Below are 15,521 nucleotides of genomic sequence, written 5' to 3'. Positions count from 1 at the left end.
TACTCATGTCTGCTGGTCTTCAGATTTTCTCTTTTTTTCCTCTCTACAAACTCTTCTCAGGTCATTTCATTCATTCTCATAGCTCCAACTAGCAGCTCTATGTAATGGCTCCTGCCTAACTCTGTGTTCTGAATATCAGACCTGACTTAACCACTAGTTGAGATCTCAACTCATGTTTCTCGAAGCTATCTCGAATGACTGACAGTATGTCTCAGATTGAATTTAGCACGTCCACTGGAAAGCCCTCATTCCTGTCTCTGCAGGATTAGTGAATGATGTGTAGCTGCCAGAATCCTGCTAAAAATCGAGGCGTCATCATCACCTATTTCTCCCTCTCCATTCACATCCAGTCCCACACCAATCAATATTGTCATTTTCCTTTCCTAAGTTCTTTTCAAATCTATCTATTGTTGCCACTGAAACTTAAGAGACTATTGACTCATCCAGGTTACTAGTATTACCCTCTCCCATTCATTCATCCACACTGAAGGCAACTAATCTCTCCCAGTTACAATTTTAAGCATATTATGTCCCTGTTTAATAGCTTTCGGTTGTACTAGATTTGGGAAACCCCTCTCTCTTCTAGTTCTTTCTTATCTCTCCAGTGTCTTCAAGACCTCTTTAACTTTTGTGATGTAACTTCTTTGAGATTCTTAACTGCATCCTCTTTTCTTCATCCTTCCCCTTCTCTTTGTCTTTGCTCCTCCATCTCATCCGCAAATTGAATGTTCACATGTGTGTCCTCACACTTTCTTCATTACTGCACTCTCACCTCTCAGGCCCGTTTATTGATCTCTTTGTCATAGATATCTTCCTTCCTTCCTTCAATGTGCTGTTATAGGATATTGTATATCATTCTTAACATCACCTGTATTTTTTAAAGATTTTATTTATTTATCGCTAGAAGGGAAGGGAAGGAGAGAGGGAGAGAAATATCAATGTATGGTTGCCTCTCGTGAGTCCCCTGCTGGGAACTGGCCTGCAACCCAGGCATGTGCCCTGACTGGGAATCGAATCGCGATCCTGTGGTTCGCAGGCCTGCACTCAATCCACTGAGCTACACCAGCCAGGGCATCACCTGTATTTTTGTGTTTGCATCTTCTGCTCCTGAGGACACGTGTACCTCTGCCAATAAAGAAGTGGTATGTCCTCTGCCTGAAAATTTGTTTCACCATTCTCCATCCTGCATTCCCACCTGTACTCCACTAAACTTTACTCAACCTGCTACATTCAGGGCGCATTCTTGTGGAAAGTTTTCCCTGACTTTCCAGACTGGGCCAGGGCACTCTCCCCTATGCTGTTATGGTCATGAACCATCATCTTCTGTAATAAAAGTCAGCTCACACCACTCTTCTGCACAAGATCTTCTAAAGACTCCCCATTTCACTCAAAGCCCTTATAATGTCCTGTAGTACCCTACCCCCTTTCCTCATTAGCCCTCTGATTTCGACTCTCACTACTCTCTTTTCTGTCCTCAAGCGTAAGCATATGAGTGAGGCCTTTAGGGCTTCAGTCGTAGCTGAAATGCTTTCCCTGGAAATCCACGTGACTAACTTCCTTGTCTCCTCCCAACCTTTGCAGAAATGTCCCTACAAACTTATCAACGAGGCCTACAAACTACCCTATTTTAACTTACAGTTTGCACCACTTCTCTCTACTTGCACACTCCTATCCCTTTTATGATCTTTTTTATAGCACTTATTTCATCCAATCAAATGGTATAATTTACTTCTGATTATTTTTTAATGTCTCTTTCCTTATTAGAATATAAGCTCCATAATAGTGGAAATTTTTATCTATTTTGTTCATTCAAGTTTTCTAAGTACCTTCAATGGTAGTTAAAATGTAATAGGTGCTCATCCTGGATGGGTGACTCAGTTGGTTGGAGCATCATCCCATACACCAAAAAGTTGTGGGTTCAATTCCTGGTCACAGCACGTACCTAGGTTACAGGTTTGATTTTCAGTCAGGGAGTGCACAGGAGGCAACGAATTGAGATTGCTCTCTCACACATCAATGTTTGTCCCTCTTCCCCCCTTCTTCTTTCTCTAAAATCAACAAGCATGTTCTCAGGTAAGGATTAAATATATATAATAGATGTGTGATGCGGACCGCAGCTCATGGGGTCAGCCACATTGTGGACAAGGCACGAAAAATTCACACATTACCGAGTCCTGTGGATGAAAAGGGACAACACGGATTTTTTCTCTCAAGGGGAAAAAACCTGTGGCCTCCACCATGACATGCCTTTATTTCTTTTCTGGCACATTACATGATGGTCCTCATTTACTATGCATAGGTTCACTTTAGGTGGTTACTTTTTCCGGAAAACAAAGAAGCCAATGCTGCTAATCACATCACAGAAAAAGGATATTTGCAAATGAATAGGGAAAAGTGGTTGAACCAGTTACACTAATTACACTCATGCTTGGAAGGTTTAGCATAGATTTTAGGAAGTTAGTGAGCACTTTCTGTCTCAATTCAGGGTGAGGGAGTTTTAGCAAAAGCAAGTCTCAAAGCAATCTAGGTACAATGTGGGCCTGATTCCCCATGGGAGAACCTATGTGTGGGCGTGGGTCCTGTGCATCAGACCTTGCTTTCCACTGGGAGCTGGACCCATGCCACGCAGAATGGTCTTCTACAGATGTGTTTAAAAAATATCCCTGGTTGTAATACATTAATATTTTCTTCTCTTGTCCACTTGCCTTCCCACTACCAAACCATCAACTCTTCAAATGCAGGGATTTCTGCTGTTATGTCTATTTACAATATCTAGCACATTTTCTGAAAATATTGAGTTTATAATAAATGTTTGCTAAGTGCATGCATTCATCTCTGACCTGAGCCACCCATCACTCTGCATGGTTTGCGATCACACAGAGCCAAACCAAAACACAAGGGCCAGGATGTTTTCTTAGAGGAGAAGCTTCACTCTAAGTTCTCACAACACCCGAGATCTCCAAAATGCTGTGACCAGCAGGGGCCAATATGGTGAAAATTCTCCCACAGAGCCTCTGCTGAAGTCAAGCGCTTCCCATTGTCCATTTGGCCCTGCTTCTCCATTCTATAATTGGGGTGTTTGTCTTAATAAGGTAGAATAATACTAAAGGGAAGCCTGGGGATCGTGAGCTGGAAAGGCAGGACCGTGCCCTTGGTGACTTCTCTCTTTCTCTCCTTTCTCAGAGCTCTCCCTGCCATGATGCAGTGGGTCCGCACGCAGAAGCCGGGAGAGAGCGGCATCAATATCGTCACTGCCGATTTTGTAGAACTTGGTGATTTCATCAGCATCGTCATAAAGCTCAACTATGTCTTCGATGAAGGAGAAGCCAACACTTGATAGTACTGTTCTGAGCATTCATGAGTAAGATAGAGAAGACACACCGTATTAGGCATATTGTTGACAAACACGCTGATCTTCCTATTCCACTGAGTCTAAGAGGGAATTAGAGCTGGTGGTGGGTGGGAAAAGGGGGAATCCATTTCTTGAGTGATGATTATCATAGTCTGCATTAGTATAAATATTTCATTTCCCATTGGATGAGCAAAATCTACTTCTAGTGTTAGAGGTTTTACAAAAGACCAGTGAATTTTGTTTCTCAGAATTAGTCTTTGTAACGTAGAACTTGCGAGTGTGTACTTGATTGTGTTTCTGGTTTCAACCTAGATCTCCTACGCGCTCTCTGTATCCTCTAATTGAACTTTTCCGCTCCCTCTCTCGTGCTCTCTTTCCACTCAGTTGCTGGATGGGACTCAAAACAATGAATGTCCCAACAGAACATGTATTACATTGTTGCACTAAAATTTATTTGTTGTGTGGGACTTGGCATAATATTCTGTAGTCATCTGCAATTGGGCAATCATTGCTAAGTTTTGGTCATGGAAAATATGCAAGTCATTTTCCCTGCATCAGTAATATTGGAGGCCGTAACCAGTGATTTTTGTGTTATATGAAAATAATAGTGTTTCACAGTGTTTCTATTTAAGGCAGCTATAAATATAGAGTAAACAATTCTGTGGAAGAACTATTCGTGCCAACTCTATAGTGAAAAATGGGGGTGGGGGATCGTTGCTGTTTTAACTCAAGAATCTCTTAATAATAGTGCCCTGCAAACATCTAGTAAATGAAAAATTATGAATGAGGAGTGTGCTGAAATCAGAAAACTTCACAAAGGAAGTGTTTTCTTACAAAAGCTCTCCTAACAATTCACGTGATCTTTTTTAAAAGGGGGCAGAAAAGAAAGAGGAAAGGAATAAAAGATTGTGCAAGCTTTCTGATCAAATTGGGATTTCCAATGGTATAAATCTAAATTCTGGATTTTGAGAAGCATATTTCAAGAAGCTTTCATTTGAAAGTATTTTTTCCTTGGAGTTGAAGGAAAAGGAAGGGTGGCAGAAGTCAGCACGATGCTTTGACTTCTATGAAACCATGTCCGTGAGAGTTCAAGGATCTGTGAACCATCTTTGGCAGATTCTTAAATATTTGTGACCTGAGCAGATTTAATGAAAACTGATTCGGCCCTTCTGGGTTCCATCCTCCCCCAGGGTCAAGGACATGGCAGAGGGGAGTGTTCCTGTGGCCCAACGGTTGACAGTCTAGTTGTACAGGGAAGAAAAATGATAACTTGACTACGAGTATTGTTTCCTCCTTGCTGTCTCTGTGATATTTAACAACTCTAAAATAATCTTAAAAGATCACAATAACCTTTACCTATATGCTTCACAGGAATTTTGTGAGGCATTCATAAAAATCTATAAAATTTGCTGAAATTCTTACAATTATGAATTATTTTATCTTCATGTTTAGAAATAATTACACCTCAGTAGTTTCTTGGGAAAACACAGTCCATGTATAGTGGGGCCATAGAGAAATAAAAGCATGCCCTTGGCTTGTAATTAATCTAAATGTCAGCCATGTGGTTAAATCTCTTAAACCTAGGCAAGGGAGTTGATTCCAAGATTGTGTATGTCAAGATTGTAAATAATTAAGAGTTGGTAAGATTATAAATGCTCATTATCAGAAAATATTATTCATTAATAACTGCAGGGAAGAAAAACTGTTTATACTGAATAGAATGTGTATGAAAAGTGTGTAAATATGTGTGGCAGACCAAGTAGCATGCATATACATGCAACAGATATGTTCTGCATCCCAGTGGTGTGTATGTTTTACCCCACAGTGTGTCATTACATACCCACTCTGTGCAGGCAGAGACACACAAACACACACAAACACATGCAGACATGGACAGACGCTGTCCAATTCTTTTCAATTGAAAACATTGATAATATTAAATACTTTAATTTTAAGACTGTGAGACCCTTAACAATGTATGAAAAACATTGGTGAGACCTTTGAAAGTAGAGTTGCTGATCATATTCAAATATTTTTGTAAAGATAATCTAGCTTGGGACTAAATTATTTGCAAAGATAGTTTTCTTTTTGCTTTGCAGTTTTATTGTCTTTTTATCCCTTTCACTTGCTTCGTGTATACAGCTGAATAGGAATCCTTTTTAAAGGACTACAGATTATTGAAATTTATGTCTTGTAAACTTGCTTTTGGGGCAGATTTCCTCTCTGACTATTCATTATTTATCATTCCTCAGGAGGATCTTTAGCCCAAGCACACTTGAAATGACACAATGATTTAACTCATAAATATGGCAGGAAATAGATATTTCCACATACTCATGGAAAATGAATAAATTACAGAGGTAACTATGTTGTATTTTCTTGAACTTAGATGCTTTCTTATAAAGTTTGCTTAGACGTAGCTTTGTTGTATTTGTCATTTCGGTGCTGGAAGAAAAACAAACATGCTGAAGGATTAAACTAAATGTGCAATCTCTTAACTGAAGAAAGTTTTCTATTGCCGCTAATGATATGCACAAAGAAACTTGTTCGACAAAAGGTACTTCCAAGCCAATGTGATTGTTTCCATGTGGATACACAGTACCTATGTAACAGGCACCGAGAGGAAAGGGACTTGCCTTAATTTCTAAAGGAGGGTGCACGTGGAAATGAACCGTGGGCCTTCCAGCTGGGGAGAGTTCACTAGCAGGGATTCCTTTGAAAGGGGAGTAGAGAGAAGATACCTATGGCTGCCTTCTGTATATTGGAGCACACTTAGGGAGCTGGCTGTGGGCCTTAAATAAAGAGGTGGAGGCGAGGGCTGCGATCAGAGCTTACCCTCTCAGCCTATGCTTCTTTGTCTTGGCCGGGCACTATCTTTCCAGACAAGCTAGGGGTCAAGGGCTACAGAGAGGACCCCAAGATGGTAGGAGATACTTCTTGGTGCACTTTTTGTTTTGCTTGTTTCTTAAGACTTTGTGCCACAGATTCTGCAAGGCAAAAAACAGAAACAACATCCAACTTTTACCCAGTCGACAGCAGGAAGTCAAAGGAGTGGATGGGATGAGGGAAAATATGCCAAGAGTATCATTTTTGGGTTTGCTTTCCTGTCCGTCATGTTGAAGGACCAAACTGAGTGCGCCTGCCATTATCATTTATGTCTCCCTTATCATTTATGTCTCCCTTCTTACTACACAGTCATATGAGGGCAGAGATGAGGAGGCATCTTTTAAAAGCCTTAGGATATTCTATATGATGACCTCAGTCTTTACTCTCAGCCATATGGGGAAAATCACTTTTCGTGGAGTGCCTCCTAACAGCGAATGTACTGGAACATAAAGCGTTTGGCATGTATACACCTATGTGTCTACACACATGCAAATACACACTCACACGTTATTCCAGTTGAAACTGTTACCACTCAACCTAATTCTGTTGCCATTTTAACTCTTAAAATCAGTGCCTCCAATCTGAGTAGGCACAAACCGAATTCCAATATTAAATTATTTAAGAACAAAATCACTAGGAAACCAATGAAAAAAATGAGACCATGACAAATAAGAAATGCCTAGCAGTAATAGTCTCACTGCATTGTCAATTACCTTTCAAGCTGGTGAATTGAACATGGAATTGAATATAACGGACAAACCAACCAACCCTAATCTTTACTTAAAGTTGCTTTAAGTTCTTTGAAGTTCTGACTTATTTTAGCCAGGGTTATCTCTTCAGGGTCCCCTCATTTGGCTCTTGGGCTGGAAAGTTGGAAGTCTCAGGAAATGCGTGTGTTCATGAGTTTTTCAGTTCTACAATTTTGCGGGTCCAGGGGCATGGTCTCACTCATGCCAATGAGGGGTCTTTAGTGAGCGTGCTTGCCTTTTGACCTGCTAATGAGAAGTATGCACAGTGCCCCTCAGGATATGCTAAACAAGGTTTTTAAAAGTCTTTTATTTTACCGCACTTCGGTCTTTTCAGCTAGAATCGTAACAGAATGATGTGAATGCTGTATTTGCTGTAACTTATCGGCGGCTCCTCTGGGCCGGGCAGTTCTACTACGTGATGCTCTAAATTGTTTGTTTCGTTTCCCCCATGACAATGGCAAAATGTTCTGTATAATTGTAGATTGTGTTGATCGAGTCTGTTGATCATTGTGTAATTTTACTTTCATGCGTGAGACTATTTTTAGGTATTAGTTCTACATGTATATTTGTATGAGTCAAAAGTATCTGCTTGTATGTGATTTGTGTGTAAGCGTATTGTATCTTCTAAGAAAATCAAACTTATCCTAAAGAAAAAGGGCACATTATGACCAGCCTTAATTCATTGCCATTTTTTGTTGTTTTGTTGCAATTTGGGATTAAAATTTAAAGAGAAATTATGTCTTTGTTAAAAATGGCTTTTAAACAATCATATGAGGATGTACTTTAGAACTTATCTGAGTTTCCCACAAACCACAGAGCATAGTTCAGCTTGCGGAGCACCCCATGCTTCTCAAAGGTTACAAACGTCCGTTAATCCATTCAACCCATAGTCATACAAGGAGATTAAATTCACACTTGTTTCTGTCACCAACAGAGCCAGCTCGCCTCTGAAGCTGCTCTTCCACACATGGAACCCATTTTGCTTAGGAAGATAAGTTGTCCATGAAAAACATTGTTTCTGCAAAGCATGACTTTTTAAAAATTGGATCTTCTCTAGAAAGATAAACTGCCTTGTCTCTCTGAGAGTCGCTAAAGACCTGTCACTATGGAGTGGTCCCAACATGGTTTTCTTTCCAAAAAACAAGCATGCAACACTCTTTTGCACTTTTGCTACGTGCCCATGTGTGGGCCAGGAGTAGAAAACTGGTGACTAGTTTGAGCATCTGCATCACTTCTCACGCTCAAGGCAAGAACTCTGTGGGCTTCCTCGGGCCTGCCATCTGGGTCTAGAATGTTAACCTTCTTATTTCCTCTCTTTCTCCATCCTCATTAGTTTTTTTTCCTCCTGCATTTAGGGTTACCAGATAAAATACAGAACACCCAGTGAAATTTCAATTTCAAATAAACAGTACATATTTTTAGTATGGAAAGTTCCCAAATATCTAATGAAACATACTTAAAAACTATTGTTTGCTTATCTGAAATGGAAGTTTAACTGGGTGTCCTGTAATTTTTTTGTCTAATCTGGCAATGCTACTCATCCTGCTTCTCCTTTTCCGCTGGGCTACCTAAAAGGGGTGATGTCCTCTCTCCTTCCATACCCCCATGTGAAGATACCTCATGAATATGTATAGTCCTAATACCATTCATGGAGGAAATTGGTGATTCATGCCAAGTCCCACAAATGCTTTACGAAGGACCAACTTAAATATAGATGGAATTAGCAACGATGTAAACTTTATAAGATTAATGCCACCACATTCAAAATTTCCCTCCATTGGTCTGTTGTGAGGTGCAAATTGTCCCCCATTGCTCCCTTAAAGGAACATTTCCCAGTAATTGGGACAACCAAAACACCCACCCAGGAAAAAGGCCTCCAGAAAGTGACGTCACTGTCTAACTTAGTACCAGGACTTCTGAAAATTCAGTCTCTTTTTCTTTCAGAGAGGTAACGAGCCAATCCATCACTCACCTTATTACCACCTTACCACAGATTATTTTTATCAGACTAGAACTGGCTATCAGTGGAATTATAAAAAATCTGACACAGAAAGGAACTCTCTTGATGGCCGGAAGAAGAGGACAGTCTGAGGAATAGATGTGCCCCGTGGGTGCCTTCTCAGGAGATTTGGTGGAGGTTGGGCAGCAGGTGGGGGACATGGACAAGGAAGTTAGCATGTGGCAGAGAGACTTGCCAAAGAAAATGGTAACACCCAGCACTTTCCCTGAGCCACTGGAAACCCAAGACACCCCAGAGTAAGAACAGGGAGGTATAAGGCCAGTTTCTACACCGGTGTGCAGAGAAGAGAACCCTGGTGGAATTCCTAAAATAGAGTTTTCAAATACTGTTGTATTCAACAGCAAATCCTTGACATGGTGTGAATGTGGATGGAGTTTGAGAACATTTTTGGTCCCTACCTCCTCTCTTGAATTCCCATGAGTGGTAAGAAAATCCCAGTCCTGTGATACGACATCTCGCTCTCATGGCCCCACTTGCACACATTTGGGCTGATTTGCTTCATTTCTAAGGGATGGGAATTTGCGGAGCTGGTGACGTTTCCCTAATTGGACTCCAGAAATTCACCAGAGAGAGACAGATCTGTGCCTTCTCTTTTTAGGATCTGGTCATTGATACTTTAATTAAATGTGGTGTAAAGAAAATACATGCTGACAATTCTGTTTAGCAAATGTGAATTTTTTAAATATGATTGTGTTCTTAATGTAAGACAAAGTTTCTTTGTATCCAGTGAAATGCCTAATAAAGTCCTGGTACCAGTTATCTTTAAATTTTCATTTTGTACTTATCAGTGCTTCGTTATAAGATCCACAAAAGTGGAACTCTTAAATAGGACATGACTCAGAACATCAGAAAATGTAATTCTGTTTAGGAAATGTGAATCATTATATTAGGATCTCCTGTGGGAAAAAAATACATTCCCCACCAATAAAGGCAATGTCATGACTGCTTCCACTACGTCAAAGTCAGGTGTCTCTGAAGTCCGGTGCTCTTAGATTCCGATATTAACACAAAAAGCTGGTATCTATGTAGCATTATTACAGTAATATAGTGTAATAGTATAAAACACCATCCTGAGGTTAAAAGCTTAGGGTGAAGGAAATCAACTTTTACTCAACTTCCATTATGCCCAAAGCATGAAACACTTCAGAGTGAAGTTGACTTTATATTTCACCAAATAAACCCTATGTGCTGGGGTTCAAACCATGCTTAAAACAAAATTTAAACATTGCAATAGTATTATAAAAATAATCCAAAAGATGTGATCCAAGGTTATCTTTGAAGTTGAACTTGGATAAGTCTCCCGAAAGCTCTGCTTGTTAGATACACTAATAGGTTCATAACATTAGAGGATTTCTATTTATAAAGCTGTTTATACATTTATGAAACAGTCTGTATCTGCAAATAATACTCCACAGAATCATATCTTTGTCCTTAACATTGATACCATTTCATCAGAGCCATTATATATTTATTTGGTCACTCAGCAAACACTTGCCTGCTATATGGCCAGCTCCCTGCTGAGTACCACAAACATTTCTAAAATGTTTTTTAGGAAAATGGATGAAGTGCATCTTTGCTAGTTTCTCACCAGAGCTCGTAGGTGACACCCAAAAAAATAAACATAAATTTATTTGCAAAGACCTTTCCAAAGTAGTGTCCCCAGGTGGTAATACTGACAGCTGGAGAGGGGAAGACCTGTTTCTACAGAAGCATCATTGGAAGGAGGTCAGACCCCTCTTCTCCTCACACCGCATCCACACCACTGTGTGCAGGAGGCCAGTACAGGACACTGTACAATTCAGAGGCCACATCCCAGAGCTCTGCTCCAGAGCTTCTGATGAAACTGCTTTTTCTCAACAGCAGAGGCTGACCTCATAGAAGTGAACAAGTGTCTCCTCCACACAGGGTACAAGTGGCGATGATGCTTCCCAGACCAAGAGAGAAAATATCATCAGGAATTGGAGGAAGTAGTTCTTTTTCAGTAAAAAGCGACACTGTGGCTTACTCTACCGTAATGGCAGCTTTCATCATTGGCTCTCTCTGCCTGTGGGTTAGTATATGATCTTAGTAATGAGCCATAATGATGGCTGCCCTGGAATTAAGTGAAGGCAGGAAGGCTGGAATCCACTTCCTGACAGGAGGTGAACCTGAGTGTAACCAGGCACCTTCCACCATAACCATCCTTCAGTCCTGTGGATGGAATTATTCCTGGAACCATCTGGAGCCATTGGGCAAAGGGAGCAACGTAAAATTCCAGAAAGTGGGAGGTAGCGCCCTAAGTGACAGGCAGGGGTGGGTGGCGAGAAGGCGGAGGTGAGCAGTTCCCTGAGCAGTTATCAGAAGAACGTTTTCTCCACTCACACTCTTCTCCTCGTAAGGATGTGTAAGCTCGACTCCTGGGGTTTTGCCTAGAAATAAGTAAGAAAAAATTGTGTGCCTCAATACAACTGCTCAGCTATTATTCAATTGTGCTCTTTCATTTTGGAGACAAAAATAATCTGCCTACAGACTGCTTTCTATTTTGACATGAGGAAAAGGCAAAAAGTATTCATTTAGAACCAATAATTATTTTCTCATTTGACTATAAGATTATTCATCTTTGATTTAAGCTTGGAAAGTTAAGAGGCACATCTTAGCTATTTCTGTTTTCCCAGGGCGTGGCAGTTACCGAAACATATTCAGGACCGGAGGGATGACATTGTGACTGCTTGTGACCCAGTCAAATGGTGGACCAGTGCTTAATAAGGACCATGAATATGCTGAGCACAGTGAGGTGGTTAGGAAGATTCAGGAAAGTCCCAGTCAGCATCCTCCACCTCCCATGCTCCTTGGCGAAATCCCGACAATACTGGGAGGACTGAGGGGAAGTGCACTGCATGGCTTTCTCCCCAACTTCAGAGAGACCCAGTCTCTTAGCTGCATAGTCAATGCACACTCTGCAAAGAGTATTTACCCAGGGAACTTGGCTTCTGACGCATCTATTTAAAAGGAGCTGAGAAGGGGTGGAAGAAGGGGATTACGTTTTGAACTTCAACACAATCTCTTGTTGAATTTTTCATTCCTCATCTGCTTGTAGATATCAGTGGGGTTGCGTGAATACACTAACTAGAATTCTGTAGCCTCCTGCTTGCACGCAAGACCTCTGCTCACACACCCTTTTGGAAGACTGTCCCCTTCCTCACCTTTTCCTGAGTCACCAGAAGATGTCTCTTGTGTGCTTAATTTAAAAACTCCACGGCCTCTGCCCATTGGCTTCTGTTGTTTTCTCATTTCAATGCCATGCCAGGCTCCACTCTTGGCTCCTCCCCTTCTCCATCAGACCCAGCCATCAGCCCAGCTGGCACTGCTCATTCCCAGTTCAGCATCACTGCAGAGGTCAAGTCCTTGTGGGTAAAAGGGGTGAGTGGTCTGTGGGCAAGTGAAGGTAAGTGAGGGAATGCTGCTCCTTTCTTCAGGTTACATTCTGATAGAAGGGCCTTTGTGTCCCAATAATCACCCAAGATTGGGGGTGAAAGCTCATTCAACTTTTAGATATGGCCCTGTCCCCCATTCTGTCCCTGTCTCTCTCTTATCTATGGGCTCCAGACAGAAATTACCCCAGAGAAATCCATCATGTTATTTTCAAAGTCACTACTCCCCTCTGAGAACCAAGGTTTTATTCCTGGTCAAATTTACCTTCCTGGCTTTTTCTTTTCCCAAGAAAGTGTCCTAAAGGCAATTGTCCCCGAGGGACTCACACTCCGAGTTTGTTATTTTAGGGTCGTTCTAGGACTCCAGAAGCATGTGGCCTGAAAGAACAAGCATCTAATACCAGGAGCCATCTCCATACATGGACAAGTGACAGAATTGGGGAAGGGACTTGATATTCAAGTTTCCAGCTCCCCACCCCCCTTCATGGGAGTCGCCCTTCCTCTAACGTCCCTGAACGAAACCTGTTTCCTCCCAAACAATTAGATGGGTTCATTCAAAATGAAGTATTAATCGGGCTTAAGGAAGGAGTTTCCAACTGTTTCTACCTTTAAGGAAACATTCACAGAAAAGCAAAACTCTCAGAATAATATATTACAGGGTGATTTTCATAAGGGAGAGACCAATAATCTTGGGTCCCCCTCTCTCACCTTCCCGTTTTCTTGGCAAGCTCTACAAAAAAGCCCAGGACTTTCTGGAGCTGCACTTCTCAGACTTACTGTGCACACAATCTGGAGAATTTTAATCAAATGCAGATTCCGATTCAGTGAGTCAGAGACGGGCCCCAGAGTCTGCCTTTCAAACAAGCCCCCAGCAAACGATGCTACTGCAGACATTCTACTCCGAGCAGCTCGGCTACGTGGCCCACCTTAAAACGACTGCTTCACAGTATTGACTTTTCCATGAGATATTTGGGGTGGGGGGAGAATAAATGAGCAGATTTTTTTTTATTATAAAGGCAATTTAAGTGGTGGAATTATTATAGAAAACAAGGCTATAATAATTAAAACACTTTTGTTTCCCAAACCCAGTTGACTTAAAACCACCAGTAACTACTTGTGGTCCCAAGAGATCAGATATACCTGCCCATCACTATGACAAAAACCGCACAGAAGATGCATATGGACCAGCTCACCAAACGGAGGAAAACATGTAGTTCTTACGGAGCTCTGTGAAAGGGTGAAGTCTGGATGAACGTCAGGCACAATGCTATTTTGGTAGGCTCCAAGCAAACCCGGTTTAGCTGCAAAGCAGTCCCACCGTCCTGTTTCCTTTGGCCCCACAAAGTTAGGAGAGCTGTGGCATGTGACCCCCTATCTGAAGCTCTGCTCCTGGGTTGGGAATCGAGGCTGCTTTCCTGTGTCAAAGTGGTTACGCCCTGCATGTGGAATGGGGAGTTTCACTTTTACTGATCTCATTTCAAAGAGCCATAGTCACTCCAGGTGGGGGCAGCTCAGAGCTGAGGTGTGTGATTGGAAGGCCCTTTCCTGCTCACTCCACAGAGCTGGCTGTGCTTGTGCCTGTGATTCCGGTGGCCTGCTGCATGGCCTGGCCCATTTCACCTTCCCAGTCCAAATTCATTTTTACCTTCTCGGTTTGTAAGTGGTAGAAATCCAACTCAAATCAATGTCAAGCATCTGCAAACAGATGGGCATACTTTTCAAGCTAATCGAATCTGAAAAAGAAGTAGCCTCGGGGGTGATAGGGTCTGGAATCTCACATCATGTCACCAGGGCTTGATTTCCTCCATCTCTCGGCTCCATTGTCTGCTGTGTTGACTATATTTCAGTAGCATTTCCCCACACTGAGACATGATGACCAAAGGATACTTGTTTTTCCCAATAGTTTCAAGCAAGAAACAGAACTGAGTCTCACTGCTCTGAGTTGGGCCTGAAGTCAATTTTCCAAGCAGGCACTGCACCCGTGAGCATGGCCTGAGAATGGGGACATGGTGACCTACAGGGAACACCAGAGCTCTGCTACTAGTGGCTGTGAGAAGGTGCTCTAGTCAGGCACAGATACAGATGTCCTCCACAAAGACTTTGCCAACACTCTTGAAATCATGCCCAGGGGTGGGGGGCTGTTGCCTCTATTTACTCTTCAGGTTGTCCTCGATTGCTTTCACTTCAGTTCTATATCCCAGAGATGAGAAAGAATTCAGGGAGGGGTACCAGAGTGAGCAGAACCAGCCCAGTCAGTCAATCCCTCTATTTTCCATGGGCTACTTGGGAGGGGACTGTGCGTGGGCTCTGTTTTTATCACTTAAAATCTTTTGAGCAACAACTCATTCATCTTCATGTCCAGTCCCTGGTCCAGATCAGTCTGTGAGTAAGGAGTCAAGCAGAGCTTTTTCACTTTCTTAGAATGCCTTGTAGGCATCCATGGGACTCTCGATGCTTCCAAGAGGCAGGAGGAGTCCAGGGTTTTCTTCCTTCCCTCCAGGATATTTACCAGAAAAGTATGAGTTACAATTTCTATGCCCCAGGACACTCTAAGAATTGAACAAATGTTGATTCCTTCCTCTCCCTCTGCTTCCATTGGCTAGCCTTTGTTGTAGTTTTTTCCAGATACATAGTGCCTCTTCTGCAGATGCTGAAGAAGGCCTTACACTGGGAATCCCACTTTGCCTTCTCTTATGGAAGAAACAAGTTACAACATTTAGAATGCTTCCCTTGTTAAAACAAACCTTACACATGCACTGTCTCATTTAGCACTCACAAAACCCTACCGGAAAAGCATCTCGTTTTGTAAATAAAGGTACTGGGGCTCAGAGATTTTAAATGACCTGCTCAGGTTGACATAGCTGATGAACAAAAGATGATTTCTGCCCAGGTTCTCTTGCTACTACAGACCGTACAATACTCCACTAGGCTACATTATAATTGCCCACCAGAATTTCTCTGTGCCACATTTCCTTCCATCCCTATCACAATTGTACCACTACACCAAGGCAATGGGATTCTAGATGAGCTCAGCTAATAATCTAAGTTTACATTCTCCAACAGGTGGACATAGAACATGCTAAAGAAAGATTGGAAACTCATCA

At 41.9% G+C, this 15,521-nt stretch overlaps 1 protein-coding gene across 1 annotated transcript in view; it reads left to right on the top strand.

Annotated features, from left to right (window-relative positions):
* PLCXD3 (phosphatidylinositol specific phospholipase C X domain containing 3) overlaps positions 1–9,750 on the top strand; it is a 147,312-nt gene extending 137,562 nt beyond the window's left edge. Inside the window, exon 3 of the mRNA XM_037063234.1 lies at positions 3,184–9,750. Within this exon, the coding sequence (XP_036919129.1) occupies positions 3,184–3,337 (154 nt within the window). The 3' untranslated portion in view covers positions 3,338–9,750. The remainder of the gene's footprint in view (positions 1–3,183) is intronic.
* Positions 9,751–15,521: the final 5,771 nt, after the last annotated feature.

Source organism: Sturnira hondurensis, unplaced genomic scaffold, assembly GCF_014824575.4.
Source record: "Sturnira hondurensis isolate 20B ecotype Veracruz unplaced genomic scaffold, ASM1482457v3 Scaffold0014384, whole genome shotgun sequence".
NCBI lineage: Eukaryota > Metazoa > Chordata > Mammalia > Chiroptera > Phyllostomidae > Sturnira > Sturnira hondurensis.
The sequence above is the reverse complement of the archived record's forward strand: the minus strand, read 5'-3'. Positions and strand labels throughout refer to the sequence as shown.